General features: G+C 36.0%; 1 protein-coding gene and 1 pseudogene across 4 annotated transcripts; one reads left to right on the top strand and one right to left on the bottom strand.

Moving 5' to 3' along the window:
• On the top strand, positions 1-17291 carry LOC112802246 (LEAF RUST 10 DISEASE-RESISTANCE LOCUS RECEPTOR-LIKE PROTEIN KINASE-like 1.2). Of its 4 annotated transcripts, none has more exons than XM_025845366.3 (4): positions 1-931; positions 15625-15654; positions 15769-16026; positions 16124-17291. In XM_025845366.3, the coding sequence occupies exons 1-4, from the start codon at positions 193-195 to the stop codon at positions 17053-17055; spliced, it is 1959 nt and encodes a 652-aa protein (XP_025701151.1). In that variant the 5' UTR covers positions 1-192; the 3' UTR covers positions 17056-17291. The 4 variants fall into 4 exon arrangements, with proteins under 4 accessions (XP_025701151.1, XP_025701148.1, XP_025701149.1 ...); XM_025845363.3 differs by lacking the exon at positions 1-931 and adding an exon at positions 6517-9067; XM_025845364.3 differs by lacking the exon at positions 1-931 and adding an exon at positions 11211-12485.
• A 1217-nt stretch (positions 17292-18508) lies between these two features.
• LOC112803864 (LEAF RUST 10 DISEASE-RESISTANCE LOCUS RECEPTOR-LIKE PROTEIN KINASE-like 2.5) lies at positions 18509-19964 on the bottom strand (annotated as a pseudogene).
• Between the last annotated feature and the right edge of the window lie 295 nt (positions 19965-20259).

Below are 20259 nucleotides of genomic sequence, written 5' to 3'. Positions count from 1 at the left end.
CCTCCTTTGTCTAATTAAGTAAAAAATAGATAACTTTCAAACCCCAGAAAATTTCTCTTTGACTACCGAATCACATAGTAGAAAACTAGCACCTATATATATAACATAATCAAGTATGACCTCACACATAAATTAAAATCGATAAATAACACAAATATCAACTCTGAAGTTTCCATCTACAGAGTCATCACCATGTCAAAAGCTTTCTACTTGTTATGTGCATTATTCTCCACCATATTCGTGACATATTATGCTGATTCATTACCAATTTGTGCTTCTTCTGGTTGTGGTAATGGAGTTCCCATTAAGTACCCTTTCTGGAAACGTTCCGGCACCGTCGGAGAAGTTTGCGGTTATCCGGAGTTTGGTCTTGAATGTTCAAAAAAAGGCTACCCTATCCTGCAACTGAAAACTGACACATACTATGTTACAGACATAAACTATGTGAATCATTCAATCACACTTGTTGACATTGATGTGATGAATGATACATGTCCAAGGGCAAAGAACAACGTTTCCATAGGGAACATACCCTTGTCTTTCAGTAATTTGGATATGAACATCACTTTTTACTTCAATTGCAGTTCTCAGCCTTCAGTGGTTGGTGCCGTGCCTATCAAGTGTTTGATAAATGGTCAGGGGAAGAAGTCTTATGTGTTTGAGGTTGGAACGGATATTGGTCGAAGGACTTGGACTAACTCTTGTGATGCTGAGGTTATGGTGGCAGTGAAGCATGATCAGATCGAAAGTGGTGATTTGATCAATGGGTTTGGTGCAGCTATGAGCAAAGGGTTTGTTCTTGATTGGAACAGAGCTGTGGATTGTGCTGAGTGCGAGCTTTCTGATGGGTATTGTGCATATAATGGAACTGCTAGGCAAACCTTGTGCATATGCAAAGATGGCAGAATTGTTGCCAAAAGTTGCAAAAAAGGTACACTCTTTAGCCTTGAAACTTGTATATATATATATATATATATATATATATATATATATATATATATATTAGTTTTTGTTTAGCTTCGCATGATTTATCATGGTTCAATCTTACATTAAGTGCATGTCACAGGTTAAAAGTTATAACTATTAGCTAAAAAATACCAACTTTTATTGCTCAAAACTATTTGATAATTACCAAATGTCATTATTAGATTTAAAATCTTACTATAGCTGGACTTTTCCAAAACAAGGTGTACCCAAGGTCAACAGTGATATGTTGAATTGTTGTTAATTTGTTAGAACTTGCATATAAGATTATAATCTTATACTAGTAATAGTAGATTAAATGTAATGCTTGATCGTATGATGCGGTTCATTTGGATGCTTTTATTTGATTAATCTTCACTTGTATCAAGTGCTGGTTATTGGCTGCTGAATTCTGAATTCTGATTTTTCTCAATGTCATTGGAATACTAGTCGCCAACATATTTGTGTCAAAATATTGACAAAAATTGTCAGATCTTTAGTGATATTTGGTAGATAAACATTGGACTTCACTAGGAAAAATGTTTACGTGATTGCATATTATATATTAAAATTATTACCCTAGTCGGCTAGTCCTCACAATATCTTAATAAATTAAATATCAAACATTATCGAATGCTTCACATGACTATATGATAGGCTCAGCAGATGACAAGGCCTAAATTATAATGGACAATGATTTGGGCCCAAATGAATAGCTTACGAACCCAATTTAAACGTTGAAACTTACGCACACAAAAAAACCCATTGAAATTCATGACAAAAAAAAAAAACGAACTTTGGTTGGTCTAATAGTTAGTTCATTAGTTGCTAAGCAAGTGTCGAGAGGTTTGCGTGCTGCCTAGTACAAGCAGCAACCCATTGGCCAACGACAAACCATTAAATGGAGCTTTGATCCGCAATAAATTAGTCCTTATCCTGCCGAACTGAGAGATATTGTGAGCAACAAAAAAAAATATAAATTATTTTATCCAATCTGCTTTCTTCATTACATAAACCACACAGATATACAACTGATATCCTCACACAGTATCAAAATTTTCCTATTAATTATAAACTAAACAACAAAAATCCTCCTAAATTATATAGAAATTGATACTATCTATGTTTACTTATATTTTCAAATTATAACTTAGCTATTAATTGATATTTTCTATATTTGGCTAAGCTTCCCGTTATTTTCTATATTTGGCTAAACTTTCCGTTATTACCCTCCTCAAGTTGGAGTATGTAAGTCGTGAATGCCTAACTTGACCAAGACTATTGTAAACTTGTGGGGACCGAGAGTCTTAGTGAAGATGTCAGCCAATTAAACTTGTGTTGTGACATATGATAAAAGAAGATGTTGCTGTACAATTTCATCCCGAACAAGGTGACAGTCGACCTCAATGTGCTTCGTGCGTTCATGAAAAACTAGTTTTTAGCGATGTGCAGGGCCGTTTGACTATTGCAGTATAAGCGAATGGGGAAGGATGAGGTATGAATAAATCAGAAAGAAGATCCTTAATCCACTTCAATTTGCGTGTCACCTTAGCCATTGAGCGATACTCAGCTTCAGCAGAGGAGGCAGAGACCGTATGTTGTTTTTGAGTTTTCCATGAAATGAGATAGTTGCCAACTTGAACAAACCATCCTGTGAGAGACTTGCGAGTTAGAGGACAATTCGTCAAATCGGAGTCACACCACCCATACAGGTGTAAATCATTGTCATGTGGCAGCAGAATACCTTGGTCAGGATGACCCTTTAGATAATGAACAACTCTCAAAGCAGCTTGTCAATGTTCTATGCGAGGAGTTTGTATAAATTGAGATAAAATATTCACACTGTAAGCTAAATCAGTTCTAGTAAAACATAAATCAATCAACATTTCAACAAGTCGGCAATAGGTACTAGGATCAGAAGTTACAGGACCAGCAGCTGATACCAACCAATGATTTTTCTCACATGGTGTAGAGGCTGGCTTAGCACCTAACATCCCCACTTCAGTGATGATGTCCAAAGTATATTTTCTCTGACACAAAAAATGCTAGTGGGAGACCGAGCAACCTCAACCCCTAAGAAATACTTTAGCCTGCCGAGATCTTTAACGTGGAAGCACTGGTGCAAATATTGTTTAAAATTTTAAATTGTAGCACCATTATTTCCTACAATTACAAGGTCATCAACATACATTAGCACAACCAGTTGTATCTCAGAGAGACAAAGACTAAATAGGGAGTAATACTTTTGAGATTGATGAAAACCATATCGAATAAGAGCAGAAGATAGTTTGCAAACCAACAGTGAGGAGCTTGCTTTAGCCCATACAAAGATTTTTGGAGCTTACAGACGACACCTCGTTGAGACACCTGAAAACCAGGGGGAAGCTTCATACAAACATCATCATCAAGGTCTCCATGTAGAAAAGCATTGTGGACATCCATCTGGTGCAGTTTCCAGTTCTGAGCTAATGCTACTGCAAGAGTCTTTCGAATAGTGACCATTTTCGCAACCGAAGAGAAAGTTTCATTGTAATCCAATCCTTCTACCTGATGATTTCCCAAAATGACTAGTCTTGCTTTGAACCGTTCGATTGTCCTATTAGCATTATATTTTATTTTGTATATTCAAGTGCCTCCTTTCCTAGAGGGAGAGCAGTAAGCGTCCATGTATTATTGATTTCAAGAGCATGAATTTCGCGAGACATAGCTTCTCGTCATCGGTCATCTCTCACTGCTTGAGAGAAAAATAGCGCCTCCTATTCTGTTTGGAGAGCAGCAAGGAAAATATGGTGTTGTGATGAAAAAGAATTGCAATTGACAAAACTTTGTATAGGATAGGACACCTGAGAATTCTGATGGAGAGGGATACTGGACGGATGGGCTCATTTGGATCGTGGCAGTGATGATGAAATCGCGAAGATGAGCAGAGGGCGTCTTGAGGGCGTCTTCACACGGTGGCTGCGACCGAGTGAAGCTTCCACTATTGGCGGCAAATCAGCGGACGACGCATCCACAGATGGTGGTTCGGCGAATGGTGTTGAGTTATCTGAGTTATCCGGTCTTGGGTCCAAGGCAGTGGCGGCATGGTTGTTAGTTTCAGCCTTGAGTGTGTGACCCCCTGGTCGTTGGTAGAGTCACTGATTGTGTAAGACTCCCCACACATTCATTTTGGTTAGACAATTGGGGTCCAGGTGTTGAAACTGACTGTGGCTCATGGAAAGTGTCTTCTTCAAATATTTCTTCAATCATAGGGGTCCGCATAAGTGCTGTTCTAGGAGCATTGGTTTGGGCTTGTTTAAAGGAAAATATGTGCTCAACGAAATGAACATCACATGACAAAAAATAATTTCTTTTCCAAGTTAATCAATTTCCATCTTTTTTATCCAAATGGATACCTGACAAACACACCTTGTCGGCTTCGACTTTCAATTTTGTCATTTTATTGGTTCTGATTGTAAGCGTAGCAGAGGGAGCCAAAGATTTTCAAATGCTCATAGCTTGGAGCTTTTCCATGAAATATTTCATAGAGATTTTTTCCTGTAATATTTTTTATGGCGTTCGATTAATTAATTACCTGGCCGTCAACATACATTCCCCCTAAAATTGAATAGGAAGATGGGCTTGAAAACATAAAGACTGGGCAATATTCAGGATATGCTGATGTTTACGTTCCACTCTTCTATTTTGTTACGGGGTGCTAACACAAGAAGTTTGGTGAACAATTATTGTTGAAGAAAATATTGTTTTAAACACATAAATTCTATGCCATTGTCAGATCGCACCATTTTAACAGGCTTGTTGTACCGTCGATCAACTAAGGAAAATTTTTTTTTTTCAAAGTGACTAAAACTTTTATCTTTTCTTTCAACAAATATATCTAGACCACACATGAACAAGCATCCACAATAGTTAAAAAATATGATGCTCCACATGAAAAAGGGGTTCTATAAGGTCCCATAGGTTATAATGAATTAAATAAAAAATATTTGGTACATAATACTCGCTCAAAGAAAATTTGTTTCTTGTTGGCTTGGATTTTTCACAAATTTCATAAATTTTATTCACCTCATTGCTGGTACATTTCTCACTTAAAACAGGAAGCATTTTCACAATTTTAAAAAATAGATGTCCTAATCTCTTATGCCAAATATCGAATTGATTCTCTGTTTTGATATGATAAGCTTGAGCTTTGTGTGTCACAATACCAATAAAGTCCATCTTTCCGTTCATCCGCTCCAATCAACATCTTGAAAGTGCGGTCCTACATAACACAAACTTTGTCAGTAAAATTCACAACACAATTTTTCTCATCTATTAATTGAGGGACTGAGATCAAATTGCATTTCAATTCGGGCACATGAAGAATATTTTTCAACTCAAGCCCTCCATCAAGGATCACTGTTCCTTGCTTGCATGCTACGACTTGTTCACTATCAGGTAATCCCACTGGGCACCCTCGTATAATTTTTCTTTCCCACAAATTTTTCATGGTTCCAGTCATGTGGTTGGATGCACCACTATTAACGATCCATAAATCAAACATTCTCTTACCGGTCATTTTCTCAAAATCATCAGGCTTTTGCTTGCCAATCATATCTAGTATCACTTTCCGCTGTTCATTAGGTAAACCTGCCTTCTAAAGTTTATTCGTGTCTGCATCATCGGCCTGACTTCCACTAACATGCATCACATTTGCACGTGCTTGAGTTCCACGATTTCGGGTCCTTTGATGCCATGAACTTTTGCCACTGCTCCTTCCTTTATTTTTGGGTCGGTCGTACCACCATTTCGGATATTCCACAATTTGAAAGCATTTTTTTCACATCATGGCCATTCTTTCCACATTTCAAGCAAGTCACTGTCTTTTTTTCATAGCATCCACGTCCTCTCGCCTTGCTTCCTGTTTGTATTGCAAGTCCCACAACCATCCCTCTTTCTTCTGTCGACTTTGTGATTGTTCTCACTCTCTCCTCCTGAATTAGCATCGCGTTGACATGACTCAATGAGGGCAAGGGATCTGCTGCAAAAATATTTGACATAACCGTGCCATATTTGTTGCATCATCCATTCCCATCAGCAGTTGATGAACCTTTTCTTCCTCTTTTCATTTCTCAAGTTGACTCCTAATTTCGCACTTGCAACTGTCACAGGTACAAGTGGACATTTGTTCACAATTTGCTAGTTCATCCCATAGGCCATTTAATTTTCCAAAATAGGTTGTCATGTTCATACCCTCCTGCTTGCATATTGATAAATTCGCCTTTAATTGCTGAATTCGCGGGCCATTCACCACATAAAATTGTTCCTTGATGTCTTCCCATAGCTCATGCGTGGTTTTTGCATATACCACAGTGGATCGCAGGCTTGGTTTGATTGTGTTCAAAATCCAAGATACGATCATGGACTGCACCGTCCACCAATCCTCTAGTTTGGCCACATATTCCTTTGGTTGGGGGTGTGTTCCATCGATAAATCCCAATTTTCTCTGAGCACGAAAAGAGATTTTCACAGCTCGGCCCATTCATATAATTTTCTCCACACAACTGTACTTGCGTGATTATGTTGCAGGAGTTGTCGCTCGCACTGAGATCATATGGCGAGTAAGTCTTCTTGGTCCCTCCTTCTGGGATTTTTGGTTTTTCTCCAATGTTCTTCTCTGGTTCTATAGCTGCTGCCATGGTTTTACAAGCTGCCCTTTGTTCTTTTTTTTTTGTCGCTCTCTGATACCATAATAAAAATTGTTTTGTCCAATCTGCTTTTTTCATTTCATAAACCACACATATATATAACTGATATCCTCACACAGCAGCAAAACTTTTCTAAAATATCGAGATTAATTATAAAATAAATAACCAAAATCCTCCTAAATCATATACAAATTGATACTATCTATATTTACTTATATTTCTAAATTACAACTCAGCTATTGATTGATATTTTCTATATTTGGCTAAACTTTCTATTATTTTTTATATTTGGCTAAGTTTTTCGTTATTAAAAAAAGAATGTGACAAATTAAAAAATATTCTATGTAGAAAAATATTCGATGTCCAAAAAAATATAAACAAATAGAAATATTCCACTTTTTATCTTATGAAGTGATTGCTTTTTCTATATTCTTTTTTGCTTTTAGTCAGAAGTCTAAACACGAAATAAAAATTAAAAAAAAAAGGATAGACAACCAGATGTTTGGTGAATGAGAACTACTGAATGAATTATTTAGTCTAAGGATGTTATTTATTTCTCTAACATATGGGTGTGTATAGAGTGGATACACATGATGCTATTATTAAAATCCACTCCAACTTTGCATCAGCATTTGTTATCATACATCTTAATTAAAATCACTTGGTTTAGCATTAATGTTAGTAATTAACTTATTGCTTTGTTATACATGTAGTAAGAGTGATTTCTTTAAGAAATGGAAAGATTAAATATGAACTCGTTAGGTACTAGGTAGTGTTTTGGCACCTAATTAGTGTATTTAGGACTTAGGAGTAGTGAGCTAGCAGTTTTGGAAAATGGTATTTTTTTACCACCCAATACAGCACGGTCTCCGTTGTTTTTTATGATGGTCAATCCAAAACTTGCTAATATTTTTTTACAGCTGAATTCTAATTCTAGCTTCGGAGCTTCACTCCATTGAATGCACTTAACATTTATGTCCCCTTTCCCTTGCATCTTTTATTAACCATAATGGATAGATGTCATTTAATAGAAGTGGAAAATGCTAGTGAAACTGAAAGATCACTTGTGCTACAAAAGCATCACATCATTTGAATAAATGTTATCCGATATGCACTTGCTTGCTAAAGCCAAAAAACCAATTAAGCTCCTTTTAATGTCCATCCAAATTGTCAACGCTATATTTAAGACGCCACCAAACTTGGTAAACCTCATTTGCTTTCTAGTTTCATTATTTACCTAGGGAATCTTGCAGTTGTACACATAGTTACGATAGAGAAAATTAAAATTTTACGGGAATGAAAACGTAAATTAAATACATAAAATATAAAATCGTAACCAGAATTAAATTGTAACATGGTCTGTTCTAATATAAATTTTGTAAAAGCGGTTCTAAAATCATAATATCTAAAAAAGTTAAGAGTCAAATTAACATGGTACTAATCATTTGCCAGCTTAACAAGGTCTTAAACAGTAAATAACATATACTATTAAGTATTAGACTCTCCCATAGTCAAGTTTGGTCATTCAAAATCATTCAAGAAAATGGCTCGTCCTCTTCTTCTTCCTCCACTTCCACCTTCTTTCGTCAAGGCCTTTGTTTTCTTTTCATCACTCTTGTTGCCAACATATAGTGCCGGTGATGTTAAAGGTTACACAGATTGTGCACCTTTTACCTGTGGCACCTTCAAGAACATTAGTTACCCATTTTGGAATAGCAACCAACCTGATTACTGTGGCCATCCTACGTTCAAGCTTGATTGCCAACAGGACCAAGTGACTATAAACATCAAAGCACAGAAGTTTGATGTCATCGACATCGATCAAAATAGTCAAAGTTTGAAGATTGCCAGGTTTGATTTGTACAATGATCCTTGTTCCAGGGACAATACCAATGTGAGTTTGGATAACGATTTCTTCAAATTCACTTCCAACGATGGCAACATAACTCTGGTATATGACTGTGATCCTCCTTCATATTGGTCTGATATAAGCTTTAAATATTTTGCGATGTTTAATTGCTCCATATATGGTGGTGATCCTAGTGCTGCATACTTAGTTCTGATGGAAAATCTGGGTGTTATTTTTGATATGGGGTGTAAATTTATCATTGTTCCTGCCCTAGCGAAGGATATACTAAGTTTCAATAGCTATGCGTTAAATAATGGTTTTGAGGTTGGATGGAGTGGAGTGAATGAAACCCTATGTGATAGTTGCAAACAATCTGGTGGGAGGTGTGGACACAATGCATCTTTAAATGAATTCATTTGCTTCTGTCGAAATAATCAGCAACCATATGGTGAGATTTGCAGCAATAGTAGTCTGTCTCAATCACCAACCTTATCAGCACCAATACCATCAGAGCCATTGTCATCACCTTATCGAGGTCCACTAAATTATCAAGATCATAGTGATAAGGGTATGTGTTCTTCCTACTTTTATTTTTTATTAGGTTTGTGCTATTGAATTTTATGAAGAATCTTATGATTGCCCGTCCCACCACATTAGCTTGCAACACAACTGCAATTGTGACTGCAATCACATTTTAAAGCTTTTAGTTTAATCTTTGAGTAGCCAAATTTCATAACACTCCGGTAGGATAGGTAGAGTTCCATTTCTTAGACATGGAATTGTTTGGTTTGAGTGTTCAAAGGTACTCTTCTTTGATCATGTTCATGTTGTGCTGTTGATATATGATCTTACTATTAAGGACGCATAATAATGAGATCATGTATTTGAATTTTCTAACTTACATATAGGGTTAATGAATTTGGGTCTGTTAGCAGATATTGACTTTTGAAGATGAAGTAGTAATAATGAGCACAAACTTTTAAAAGCCTTAATACGACATGGTAATAGTATGTGTCAATGTGTCACTTTGTTGATTGCATGTTAAAACTTTGGATTTCATTTGAAGATGACAGATACCAAACTAATCAAATTATTTTTTTATTACAATGTTCAAGTTTATTTTTTTATTTTTTAATACAAAAACATATAATAAACAAAAGAAACTTGTACAGGTATTATATTGGCCCCAACAACTAATAACATTGTGTTGCCTGTTTAGTTTGGATGATGCAGTACAGCTTCTAGGAAGAAAATTTAAAACACAGGATATATCATATTAGTTCTCTTTTGTATCTTACTTTGTATTGAAATTGACATCTTATTGGACCTTCTATTTATTAGAAATGGAACTTAGGAATTTCCATAACCTATAGGTTGACACTCCAATCTTCATATTATTTTGTATTTATTCTGGCCTATTTTGAAGATGCTCTGGCCTGCAATAAATTAAATGGCATTCATTGTCAACACTTATAGGAAATAAACTCTTCCTTTGCTCAGTTTGCTTGTATTGTTGTAAAACATACATATGAATGTCCTGTTCTTGGTCATAGGCCTACCATTTCCTATTGCCCCAGTAAGATTTTAAAATTACAATTTTTTAGGATTCTATCCCATTCTCCTCAATACCAAACTCAGCCAAAAATTTCTACCCTGTTAATTAAACAAATTACAACATTTAGAATGGGATTAGTTCTGAAAACTTAAATCTTTAACCACTGCCACCTACTTATTTCTTCTGTAATTTAAAGTGCATGAATGATTGGTTTGGTACATCTGAATTTAGAAATCTATGGTAGAGGTCAAAATGTTATTGTCTATTTACTGACTTTAAGTTGATGATATGGCAATAAGTTATTAGGCTATTAGCTACAGCTTGTTCTATTTCAGCTGATGCAAAATAGATAACTAGTTTATGTTATGTTAATGCATTCAACTTTAAGCCATTATTAAATAACAAGTTGATGCTGATGAAGTACCTACGGCAAAATATAAATTAAAATTGTATGATCTATGACGATTCTCGATTTGCTGTCATTTTATTCATACTAGACTTCTTTAATGAAGTTGACTCTTAACAGTTCCCTTGGTACTCAACATCTGATAATTCATTTAGATGAATCAAATCACAATTACACCTCTAGTTGTGGTGATTACCTTGATAGAGATCAATCATCAAAGTCAAGGTTAGGGTAAATTATGTGTTCCCTGCCTTGCATGGATTTGTTTATTTCTCAGTTAACTGTCTCAACTTCCTACTTTCTATCTTGGATCCAAGCTACTTTAATGTTGACATACTTTTTTAAATGTAGCTATGCGTCTGAAGTGAACTTTCTGAAAGAGATAGTTAAATAATCTATTCTATTAATAAATTCATTTCAAAAACAATTTTTAATTAGCAAGTTGATGTTGATATGCACCTATGGCCAAATGTAAATTGTATTGCTGCATAAGCTGTGTCATTTTGGCCATCATAGAATTTGAAGATGGTGAAGACTTGGTCCAGAGCGTTAAAAGCTAAATGAATAAAGGTAGGTAGGAAGAAAAATGTGAGAAACACGCGTCTTGTTTTCTTTTGGTTGGTTATGTGATATGTGTTCTTTTCCATTACTATAGAAAAAGGAATATAAACAATCACAAGGGAAATGATGAGGAAAAGCTATTAAAGTACTACTAGCACTGAACATAAAAGGAAAATAGTAGTTCAGCTCACAATTTTGAATATTAAACACTATATTTGTTATGATTGATTTTGTATTAGCGCAGCAGTATGAAAGCAGTAAATGATATCACGACTACATAGTTATTTTATTGCGAAAAAATGAAGTAATAAAGAAAAAACTTGAAAACGAGGGAAGAAAGACATGGGAAAGTGGGTGGTAGTTTCGGGGTTGACTGACTCTGCCTACTTGGTCGTTAAAAGATGCAGCCGATCTTGTTTGTGGATGACTCATGACTTAAAGTATAGTAGTCTTCCATGAGCGTGGTCAACACTCAACACCTCCCTGAACTGGAAAATGAAAAATGAGAGAGTGATGGGAACCGTGGCCATTATTTTCCTAATAAGAATTCAACACCATCAGACCTATAACTGGTGTTCTTAATGCTTCCTGCGTACACAGTACTGTGAAAATAGATAAAAGTGTTGTAAGCTGTATCGAGTTGTTGAAGAATGGATTGCCACGTACATAGTGAACTCTCTATGGTGGTTACATACATAGGGATCACCATCTCTTTGTTCCTGATGGCCGCTTTGCCACCATCCCTTTCTCAATCACCAACTTCCAATTATCACTCCCTGTGTAGCCAGCCATATAAGTGTGGCGCACTAGAAGTATACTACCCTTTCTGGGGGGGAAACCGACCACCCCAGTGTGGCGGCAACCAACAACTCCGGCTTTCATGCGAGAAGGAGAATGATGGATACGGCGGTTACGCTTACATTGAAACGGACTCACAACGATTCAAAGTGGTGGGAAATGATGATGCCGTAAATACTACTTTTACATTGGTGCCCTTGCCAGTCGCTGACGGAGAACATGATATTTGCTCTATGAATTTCAATTATTCTCTGAAATACCTTCCATTCACCTATAACCAAACAGTGCACAACATCACCATATTCTATGACTATGATTGCACCTACTCTCGGGATTATCAAAGCCTAGGGTGCGTTGGTAGCGGTGGTGGTGGTCATGTTGTGTATTATAATGGTACGGAAAAAGAGGTGCTGGCAAGTCATGAAGAGCTTAAGGATTGCCAACATCGTATCCAAGTGGCCGCTGAGGCTGTTGAGTTGAACGGAGTCCGAGTTGATGATGCTTTTCCTCTGTATTTCGGTAAAGGTGTGTCGGTCAACTACACTTATTCTCAAGATTGTATGAGATGCGTGGAGAGTAAAGGAAGTTGCGGGAGCAACGATACGCATGCATTTACCTGCTATTGCCCTGATGGATCTAACGCCCTCCAATGTCCTCATCGTAACAGTATGTCTTAACTGTCCCCACTTATCTTTTTGCTTCAATTTCCTACATTAGTCGTGATCTTTTTCATCCTTCATTTTACCAAGTTGGGCATGGATTAAAGATTAGAATTTTATGATTCGATCCCTTTTTGCCCCAAGCATTGGATCATCTTTGGATCCTCAACAGGCGGTAGAAACCTCTAGTGTAGTGCTAGGTAATGAGTAGGAAACCTCCAATCCTCAACAGAGCCGAGGCATTGACCATGTCAGCTCACCTCAGCTGCTAGGGCGGCTGACTACAGTTTAGCATCAGCTGTGATCCACTACTTAGAGTATGCTATAAAAAAAGGCCAGGAAAAAATAAGAAAATAATTTTTCTTAACATGGAGAGATAACAATCAAAATATATATGTTTAAATTATTGTTAAAAAAGTTAAAAATAAAAAAATGGGAACTTAAAAGTTAAGAGTGTACTAAAGTCAAACAAAAAACTTGATGTACACCAAGTTTTAAGCTAAACAGTAAATTGATTATTTTTCTGTACTATAATAGAAAATGATAATAATCGATCAACATAAAATTTAAATATGTAATATTTAAATTTTAGATTTATAATTTTTAGATTGAGTTACAAATTTAATTGATTTTTATTACATCCGTTGTTGATTAAAAAATAGAATAGATATTATCGCTTTTTATTAGATAATGTTATTCTTTTTCTTATAAATTTATGTCAAATAAAATACAAAGATATTGTGTATGAATGACATTTTTAAAAAAGAGGAATAATATTTTTTTTTAAAAAAATTGTTCTTACGATTTAGATGTAGTAGTTGAAGTTTCGCACATATTTCTCTTGGGAAAGAAATAAACTGGTAGAGGCTTATCTTATCTGGTTAACAACATGATAAAAAAATCTCATAAGTGTGTGCAACTGTGCATCATAGGTCAAGATTTTTCACTGAACTAGTCAAAGAGATAAAATAGAAGGAATGCAGGGAAATTATTTTTCTAGTTCTGGCGAATGCTACATCTTTCGAGGGTTATATTAGTGATTTCACATGTCAACGGATTTGTCTCCCTGGGTTTTGCACATGCATGAAAGTGCAGCAGCTATTGCTATTATTTATTTGTTTATTTATTTATTGATTTATTTTTCAAATTATGAGGTTAGAATTAGATAGTGCACTAAGTCTTTATTTTCAGTCTGGTCCAACGCGTCTTTCACAATCATAGACTTCATTTTCTGCTTTCTTCTGTACATGACATGTTTTTCTTTCTCCACTTTCCCTTTCAAAGTCCTCACATACATGTATTCTCTTACTAAGAATTTCTAAAAACACTACTATCTAAATTTTAACTGCAGCATCCTTGGATGCCAACATTACTGGGAATGACCATAGTCTCATTCTCACCATTAGTATTTGTTTTGTGTCTAAATTATATTAAAAAATTTAATAAAGAACAAGGAGTCTTCATACTTCTTTTTCAAGCTACTTCACCTACTTTCCATTATGAACATTCAACTTTTGACATTGTTATTATGATTAAACAAATTTAATACTACAAAAACACCCCACCCCCAACAAAATTCACAAAACTGCTAATTACTAAGTTTATGAAAACAAATATTGGTAGTTGGGCCTACTTCTCCATCTTTATAAATGTGAATGGGTAATTCTCTGGTGGATTGTTTTCAAACACCAATCATGACCCCCACTATAAAATAATAGCATATAAAGAGTTTTCCACAATAGCTGCCAACTCCGTTGAATTTCTTCTCTAAATGCTTCCTTCAGACCCCATCCGAATTCTTTTCTCCTATGTTCTTCTCTGCACTCCTTCCAAATCTCAAGCAACAAATGATCCTTCGAATCCCCATCCATTACAATGGACCTCAACTATACATTATAATCACCATTATCTTCTTGTTCTCCCTGGCTACCACTGTGGTATCTGTTAATCCAAAATTTGTGGCCTGCACACCTAGAAGCTGTGGAAATGGTCTAAACATTAAGTATCCATTCTGGATCCCTTACGAACAGGATTCATTTTGCGGCTATCCTCACTTTGAGATCACCTGCAAGAACAAGAATCCAATTCTCAAAGCATCCAATTATGACTTGCTGGTGAAAGATATCAATTACACCAACTCTTCATTTACTGCTGCTAACCTTGCTGCATATGAGAAAAAGTGTCCTGCTCCCATGAACAATTACAGTTTTGACAAGTTACCATTTACTTATAGTTCTGAGAACAATAATCTCACTTTCTTCTATAACTGTACCACGAAACCTATAGATTACCCCATATATGAAGTAGATTGTGCTGAAAATGCTTCTCATTCTTCATTTGCGGTTTTCCATAAGGAGGTGCTGGAGCGCAAAAACTATTCCATGAATGAGTGTCAATTTGTGATTAATGTGCCACTGAACATGAATGCTGCTGTTAATTTCAGTAGCTTATTGCAAATGAATTATACCGAAATTTTGAAGATGGGATTTCTTTTAAACTGGACTGCACCCAATTGCCAATACTGTGAGAAGAGTGGTGGACGGTGTGGATTTGACAGTGATCAGTTCCTCTGCTTCTGCAAGGATAAGTCTTACCTAAAAAGTTGTGGTGATGGTAATTTATGACATATTAGGAAATATTCTGATCATATTTGTGTACTTTAAGTAGCAAGTGTTTTTTTTTTTTTTGCACTTTCTTCATGTGCACATTCTTGTGGTTGATTTTGAAGAAAATATAAAAGTGTGGAACAAGATGTATGGCTGAATAGCTTATGTTCTCTGGTTACCTAGCAGCACACTATATAATCATTAGGGTATTGATACATAGCTATTTCCTAAGACTCTATGGTTCAATGACAAACATCATAGGGTACAACTCAACAACCACAGAAGTTATTCTTTATCAACTTGTTTGATATTATAGTGCAGTATACGGTTATTTTCTCTTCCCATTTACTTCCTTCAGGGTGTTATGCAACTTTTGGTGCATTAAGTCAAAATCGTTGATGCTTTCTTTCTTCATGTAACATTTGGTCAAAGCACACACTCACATTACCTATTATATTTGCTGGCTTTACCTTAAACTCGAATAAAGATTGGCTCAAGAGTGCTATAACTCATCTTTGTTTTCACTGTTAACAACTGCAGGAAATCACTGGAGATGGATAGTCCTTATAGGTAATACATCCAGCCTCCTGTGATATTTTCTTGGGCTATTTTTGTTGTATATATTTCATTGGTGAATATATATGAAACACAATATTAGCTGAAAGTTTATGTGCATCTTCTCAGTTGCTGCTGCTGTGATTGGATTGGTAGCCCTTGCCATGGCCGTTATTTTCTATCAAAGGCGAAAGAAGACCAGTTATGGATTGTCTTATACACAGCCACGGAGCTTGTCTTCTGATCCATCATCTTGGAAAGATACTGAGAAGGGAAGTCAATACTTTGGAGCGCACCTCTTTACCTATACTGAACTTGAAGAGGCTACTAACTTCTTTGACCCATCCAGAGAACTAGGAGATGGAGGTTTCGGGACAGTGTATTATGGTAAATTTCAAGCATCATTTGCTGTATCTATTGGCATATATGTGTATCTTCCATGATTACTGACAAAGTTACCTGTCTTCTGATGTTTCCGGTGTAGGACAACTACCAGATGGACGTTGCATCGCAGTGAAGCGGTTGTATGAGAACAATTACAGGAGAGTAGAACAATTCATGAATGAAATTGAGATCCTAACTCGCCTACGCCACAAAAACCTTGTCTCACTATTTGGTTGCACTTCTCGCCACAGCCGTGAACTTCTTCTTGTGTATGAGTACATTGCAAATGGAACTGTTGCTGATCATCTTCATGGAAACCGAGCCAAAGCTGGTACACTGCCCTGGCATATTAGGATGAACATTGCCTTGGAGACTGCAACTGCATTGGCATATCTTCATGATTCCGAGATCATCCATAGAGATGTCAAAACCAATAATATTCTTCTTGACAGCAACTTTGTTGTGAAAGTCGCAGATTTTGGACTTTCGCGCCTTTTTCCAAACAATGTCACCCATGTTTCAACCGTTCCACAAGGGACCCCTGGTTATGTGGATCCAGAGTACCATGAATGCTACCAGCTTACTGTCAAAAGTGATGTTTATAGCTTTGGAGTTGTGTTGGTTGAGCTGATATCATCCTTGCCGGCTGTTGATATCACAAGGCATCGGCACGAAATCAATTTGTCCACCATGGCCATTAACAAGATTCAGAATCAGGCACTGCATGAGCTAGTGGACAAAAATCTTGGGTTTGATTCAGATTTGAAGGTAAGGAAGATGATAAATGCAGTAGCCGAGTTAGCATTTCAGTGCTTGCAGAGTTCCAAAGATATGAGACCTTCAATGCAAGAAGTAGTGGATACTCTCAAGGATATACAGAGTGATGGCGAGTACAAAGGCCAAAGCCATGCTGAAGTCATGGATATCTCATCAACAGCAGATGATGCTGTATTGCTGAAGGATGATCCGCCTCCACCATCGCCGGCTTCAACTGTAGGGAGCAAATCTACAACACCAAATGCTAGTGGATAAGTGATCCTTCTTTCACATTTCAGAAAATAGCAGAGAGCGCATCAAATAGATAGCATCCACCCAGTTAAAGCCTGGGTGCTATCATTAGTAATGTAGATGACTTTAAGATTGAGATGTACATAGATGCTGATAAAGCTGCGTTGGTTATGAGAGTTTATCTGTTTAATAATTATATTAATATTATTGTTATATTTTTCTTGTGATATCAAGTTTAAATAAGATGCATTTTTAATTCATTTTTCCATTTTAATAATTATCTTTTTGGTAACATTAGGAATTGATTTTGAGTTCTATCCCAAGCCTCTGGTATATGCAAATATGCAATTGGATATTCCAAGTGGTTGTCATATAACTCAGTTACTTTCTGTTTTATACAATTATGCATGTACACTTGGTAAATTAGCACTTCAAGTAAATATATATCAAAATTTTCATAAATATACTATATAACAGCATAACAAAATAGATTCAGTCCACGGTCCGTGCATCGTGCGGGCTTCACCCTAGTTCAGATAATATTACAAAAGCTAATTATAGTGTGACACCCTAAGCAAGTTGCAACATATGTACTAGCATTCTTAGCTTGAGATAAACAATACAATATAATATAACAATTGATTACTTGATGATGGTTAATTCTTTTGGCTTAAACCACAGTAAAGCAATTTTGCTCGAGTAGTCGAGTTAGGTAGAATACTAATAAAACACTATAAGTACAACACCATGTCTCCCATCCTTCCTACTCAGTTATTGTTAAAATTAATAGGAAATTTTTTAAACAGAAATTCAACCACTAGTCAATCAATGAGATTCTAAAATATCAGAAAGTTTCAAATCTTAGAACATTGTCACCAAAAGGAAAACAAAAGATGTCTTAACAACAAGCAATGCAAGTACTCTTTCTAAATTAATTTCCACTTAACACCTATAGTGAAACAACAGGCACTTGCAGTTATAAATAAAAAAAATTAAAAAAAGATAGAAGAATTAATAAACATAGCTGGTTGTGGCTTTTTTACAACCTTTCTTTAGTTGATTAGTTTTGTCCAATTAAATCGAAGTTTCTTTGTAGACACTCGTTACTAGTTCTCATCGTATTCAATTGATCAAAATGGCAATTCTTTGTTTCAATTTGCAACATATCCTTGAGCACCTTCTATTGCAACACTTAATATTATTCTTAGGAAGTCTGATTTAGGAGCCGTATGCCCCTATCCATCAAGAACCAAAACGTAAGATCGAAGCTTGACAAAGAGGCTTCACTTTACCATGAGAAAGTTAAAAAGATGCCAACAATTAATGGTGAGAGGCAAAAGCACAACTATTGCTTGATCAAATGGGTACAGTAAGATTTAGAACCTCTGATATCAATAACAAAAACTCGAAAAAAAAAAAATGAAGCTTCAGAAATAGCTTGCCTTAGGATCAAGTTCTTGCTAATCTTAGTCTTTCACTAGCTGACATTTTTGTTTTCAGTGAAAACATTCAGGTTATAATGTGTGTTTGATGCAATAGAAGATTCTACACCAGTAGAAGATTCTACAACCGATACAATAGAAGAAGATTCTATCACCACTCTTATTGGAGAAGACAGACCTCTTGGTGGAATTTCCAGGGAATTCATACTGCCTTCCAACATTTCTACAACTTTACTCATTGTTGGTCTATCACTTGGAATTGGTTGAATGCACCATAAACCCACTACTGTCATTTTCTTAACAACATCATTTTCCTCCATTGATAACTCTTCGTCGTTAGGTCCTACCTTAGTGCCTTGTTCAAGACTTTTGTATATCCAATCAGGGAAGTACATCTCGCTTGTTTGACTTGTCTCTGCAATTATGTTCTTCTCCTTCATTCCTACCATTTCTAGAAGCATCATTCCATAACTATAAACATCAGATTTATGTGAAACTCTATCAAAATGTCTGTTCCACACTTCTGGAGCTATATACCCAATTGTTCCTCTGGTTTCGGACATGGGAATATGACTTTCTTTTCTAGGACAAAGCTTTGCTAGTCCGAAATCTGATATCTTAGGACAAAAGTTTTCATCCAAAAGAATGTTATGTGGTTTTATGTCAAAATGTAAAATTCGAATGTTGCATCCTCTATGCAAATACTCCAATCCTCTAGCAATCCCTATGGAAATTTGATACAAATTATCCCAACTCAAGAGTGGAGTACTCTTAGGGTCCTTTTTGTAAATAAAATTGTCAAGGGAACCATTGGACATAAACTCATAGATAAGAACCTTTTTTGTGAGCATCTAAGCAAAATCCAAGAAGGGTGACAACATTAACATGAGAAGTTCTACTAATACTAGCTACCTCGTTAATAAAATCTTCACCATTTCCTTTGGATTGATTCAAAATTTTGACGGCAACATCGGAACCATTGCATAACTTTCCCTTGTAAAAACACAGGACACTAACAAGAGACACAACTTATTTTTCATTTTTTTCCATTATTTTTGTTAATTTTTCATAATTATATTTTTTTATTATTATATTTTTCGTCTCAAATTTTTTAAATGAAATAAATGAGAATAAATTAGATTTTCATAATTTGTTTTAGTTTATCATCAAACAGAATACAAGAACACAAAATTTTATGTTTCTGTCTTGTCCTGTTTTCAGTGTCTTATCCTGTCCTCTTCTCAAAAACAAACGTAGCCTTGATGACTTGCCAGCCCCTCTTTTTCCGTACCATTATAATACACAACATCACCGCACCCTAGGCTATGATTATCCGGATAGAAGTAGGTGCAATTATAGAATATGGTGATGTTGTGGACGAGATAAGCCTCAAAGTGGTCCTTGAAGTTGCACTCGAGTCTCATAATAGTCCCTGAATTTAAAAGTTACCCATATTCGTCCCTGAAGTTGCACTCCGGGACTCAGATTCATCCTTCCGGCACATTCCGTCCGCCTGGCACCACTAGAAAGCTGATCTGAACTCCTCCGTGACACGGAATGTGCCGAAAGGACGAATCTGAGTCCCGGAATGCAACTTCAGGGACGAATATGAATAACTATTAAGTTCAGGGACTACTATGAGGTTCGAGTGCAATTTCAGGGACCACTTTGAGGCTTATCTCTGTTGTGGACTGTTTGGTTATATATTAAGAGAGGGTAATCCAGAGTATGAACAACAGATAATTTCAAATATAACAAAAAGATAGAAGAATTAATAAACATAGCT

This window comes from Arachis hypogaea, chromosome 5 (genome assembly GCF_003086295.3).
Source record: "Arachis hypogaea cultivar Tifrunner chromosome 5, arahy.Tifrunner.gnm2.J5K5, whole genome shotgun sequence".
Classification (NCBI taxonomy): domain Eukaryota; kingdom Viridiplantae; phylum Streptophyta; class Magnoliopsida; order Fabales; family Fabaceae; genus Arachis; species Arachis hypogaea.
The sequence above is the reverse complement of the archived record's forward strand: the minus strand, read 5'-3'. Positions and strand labels throughout refer to the sequence as shown.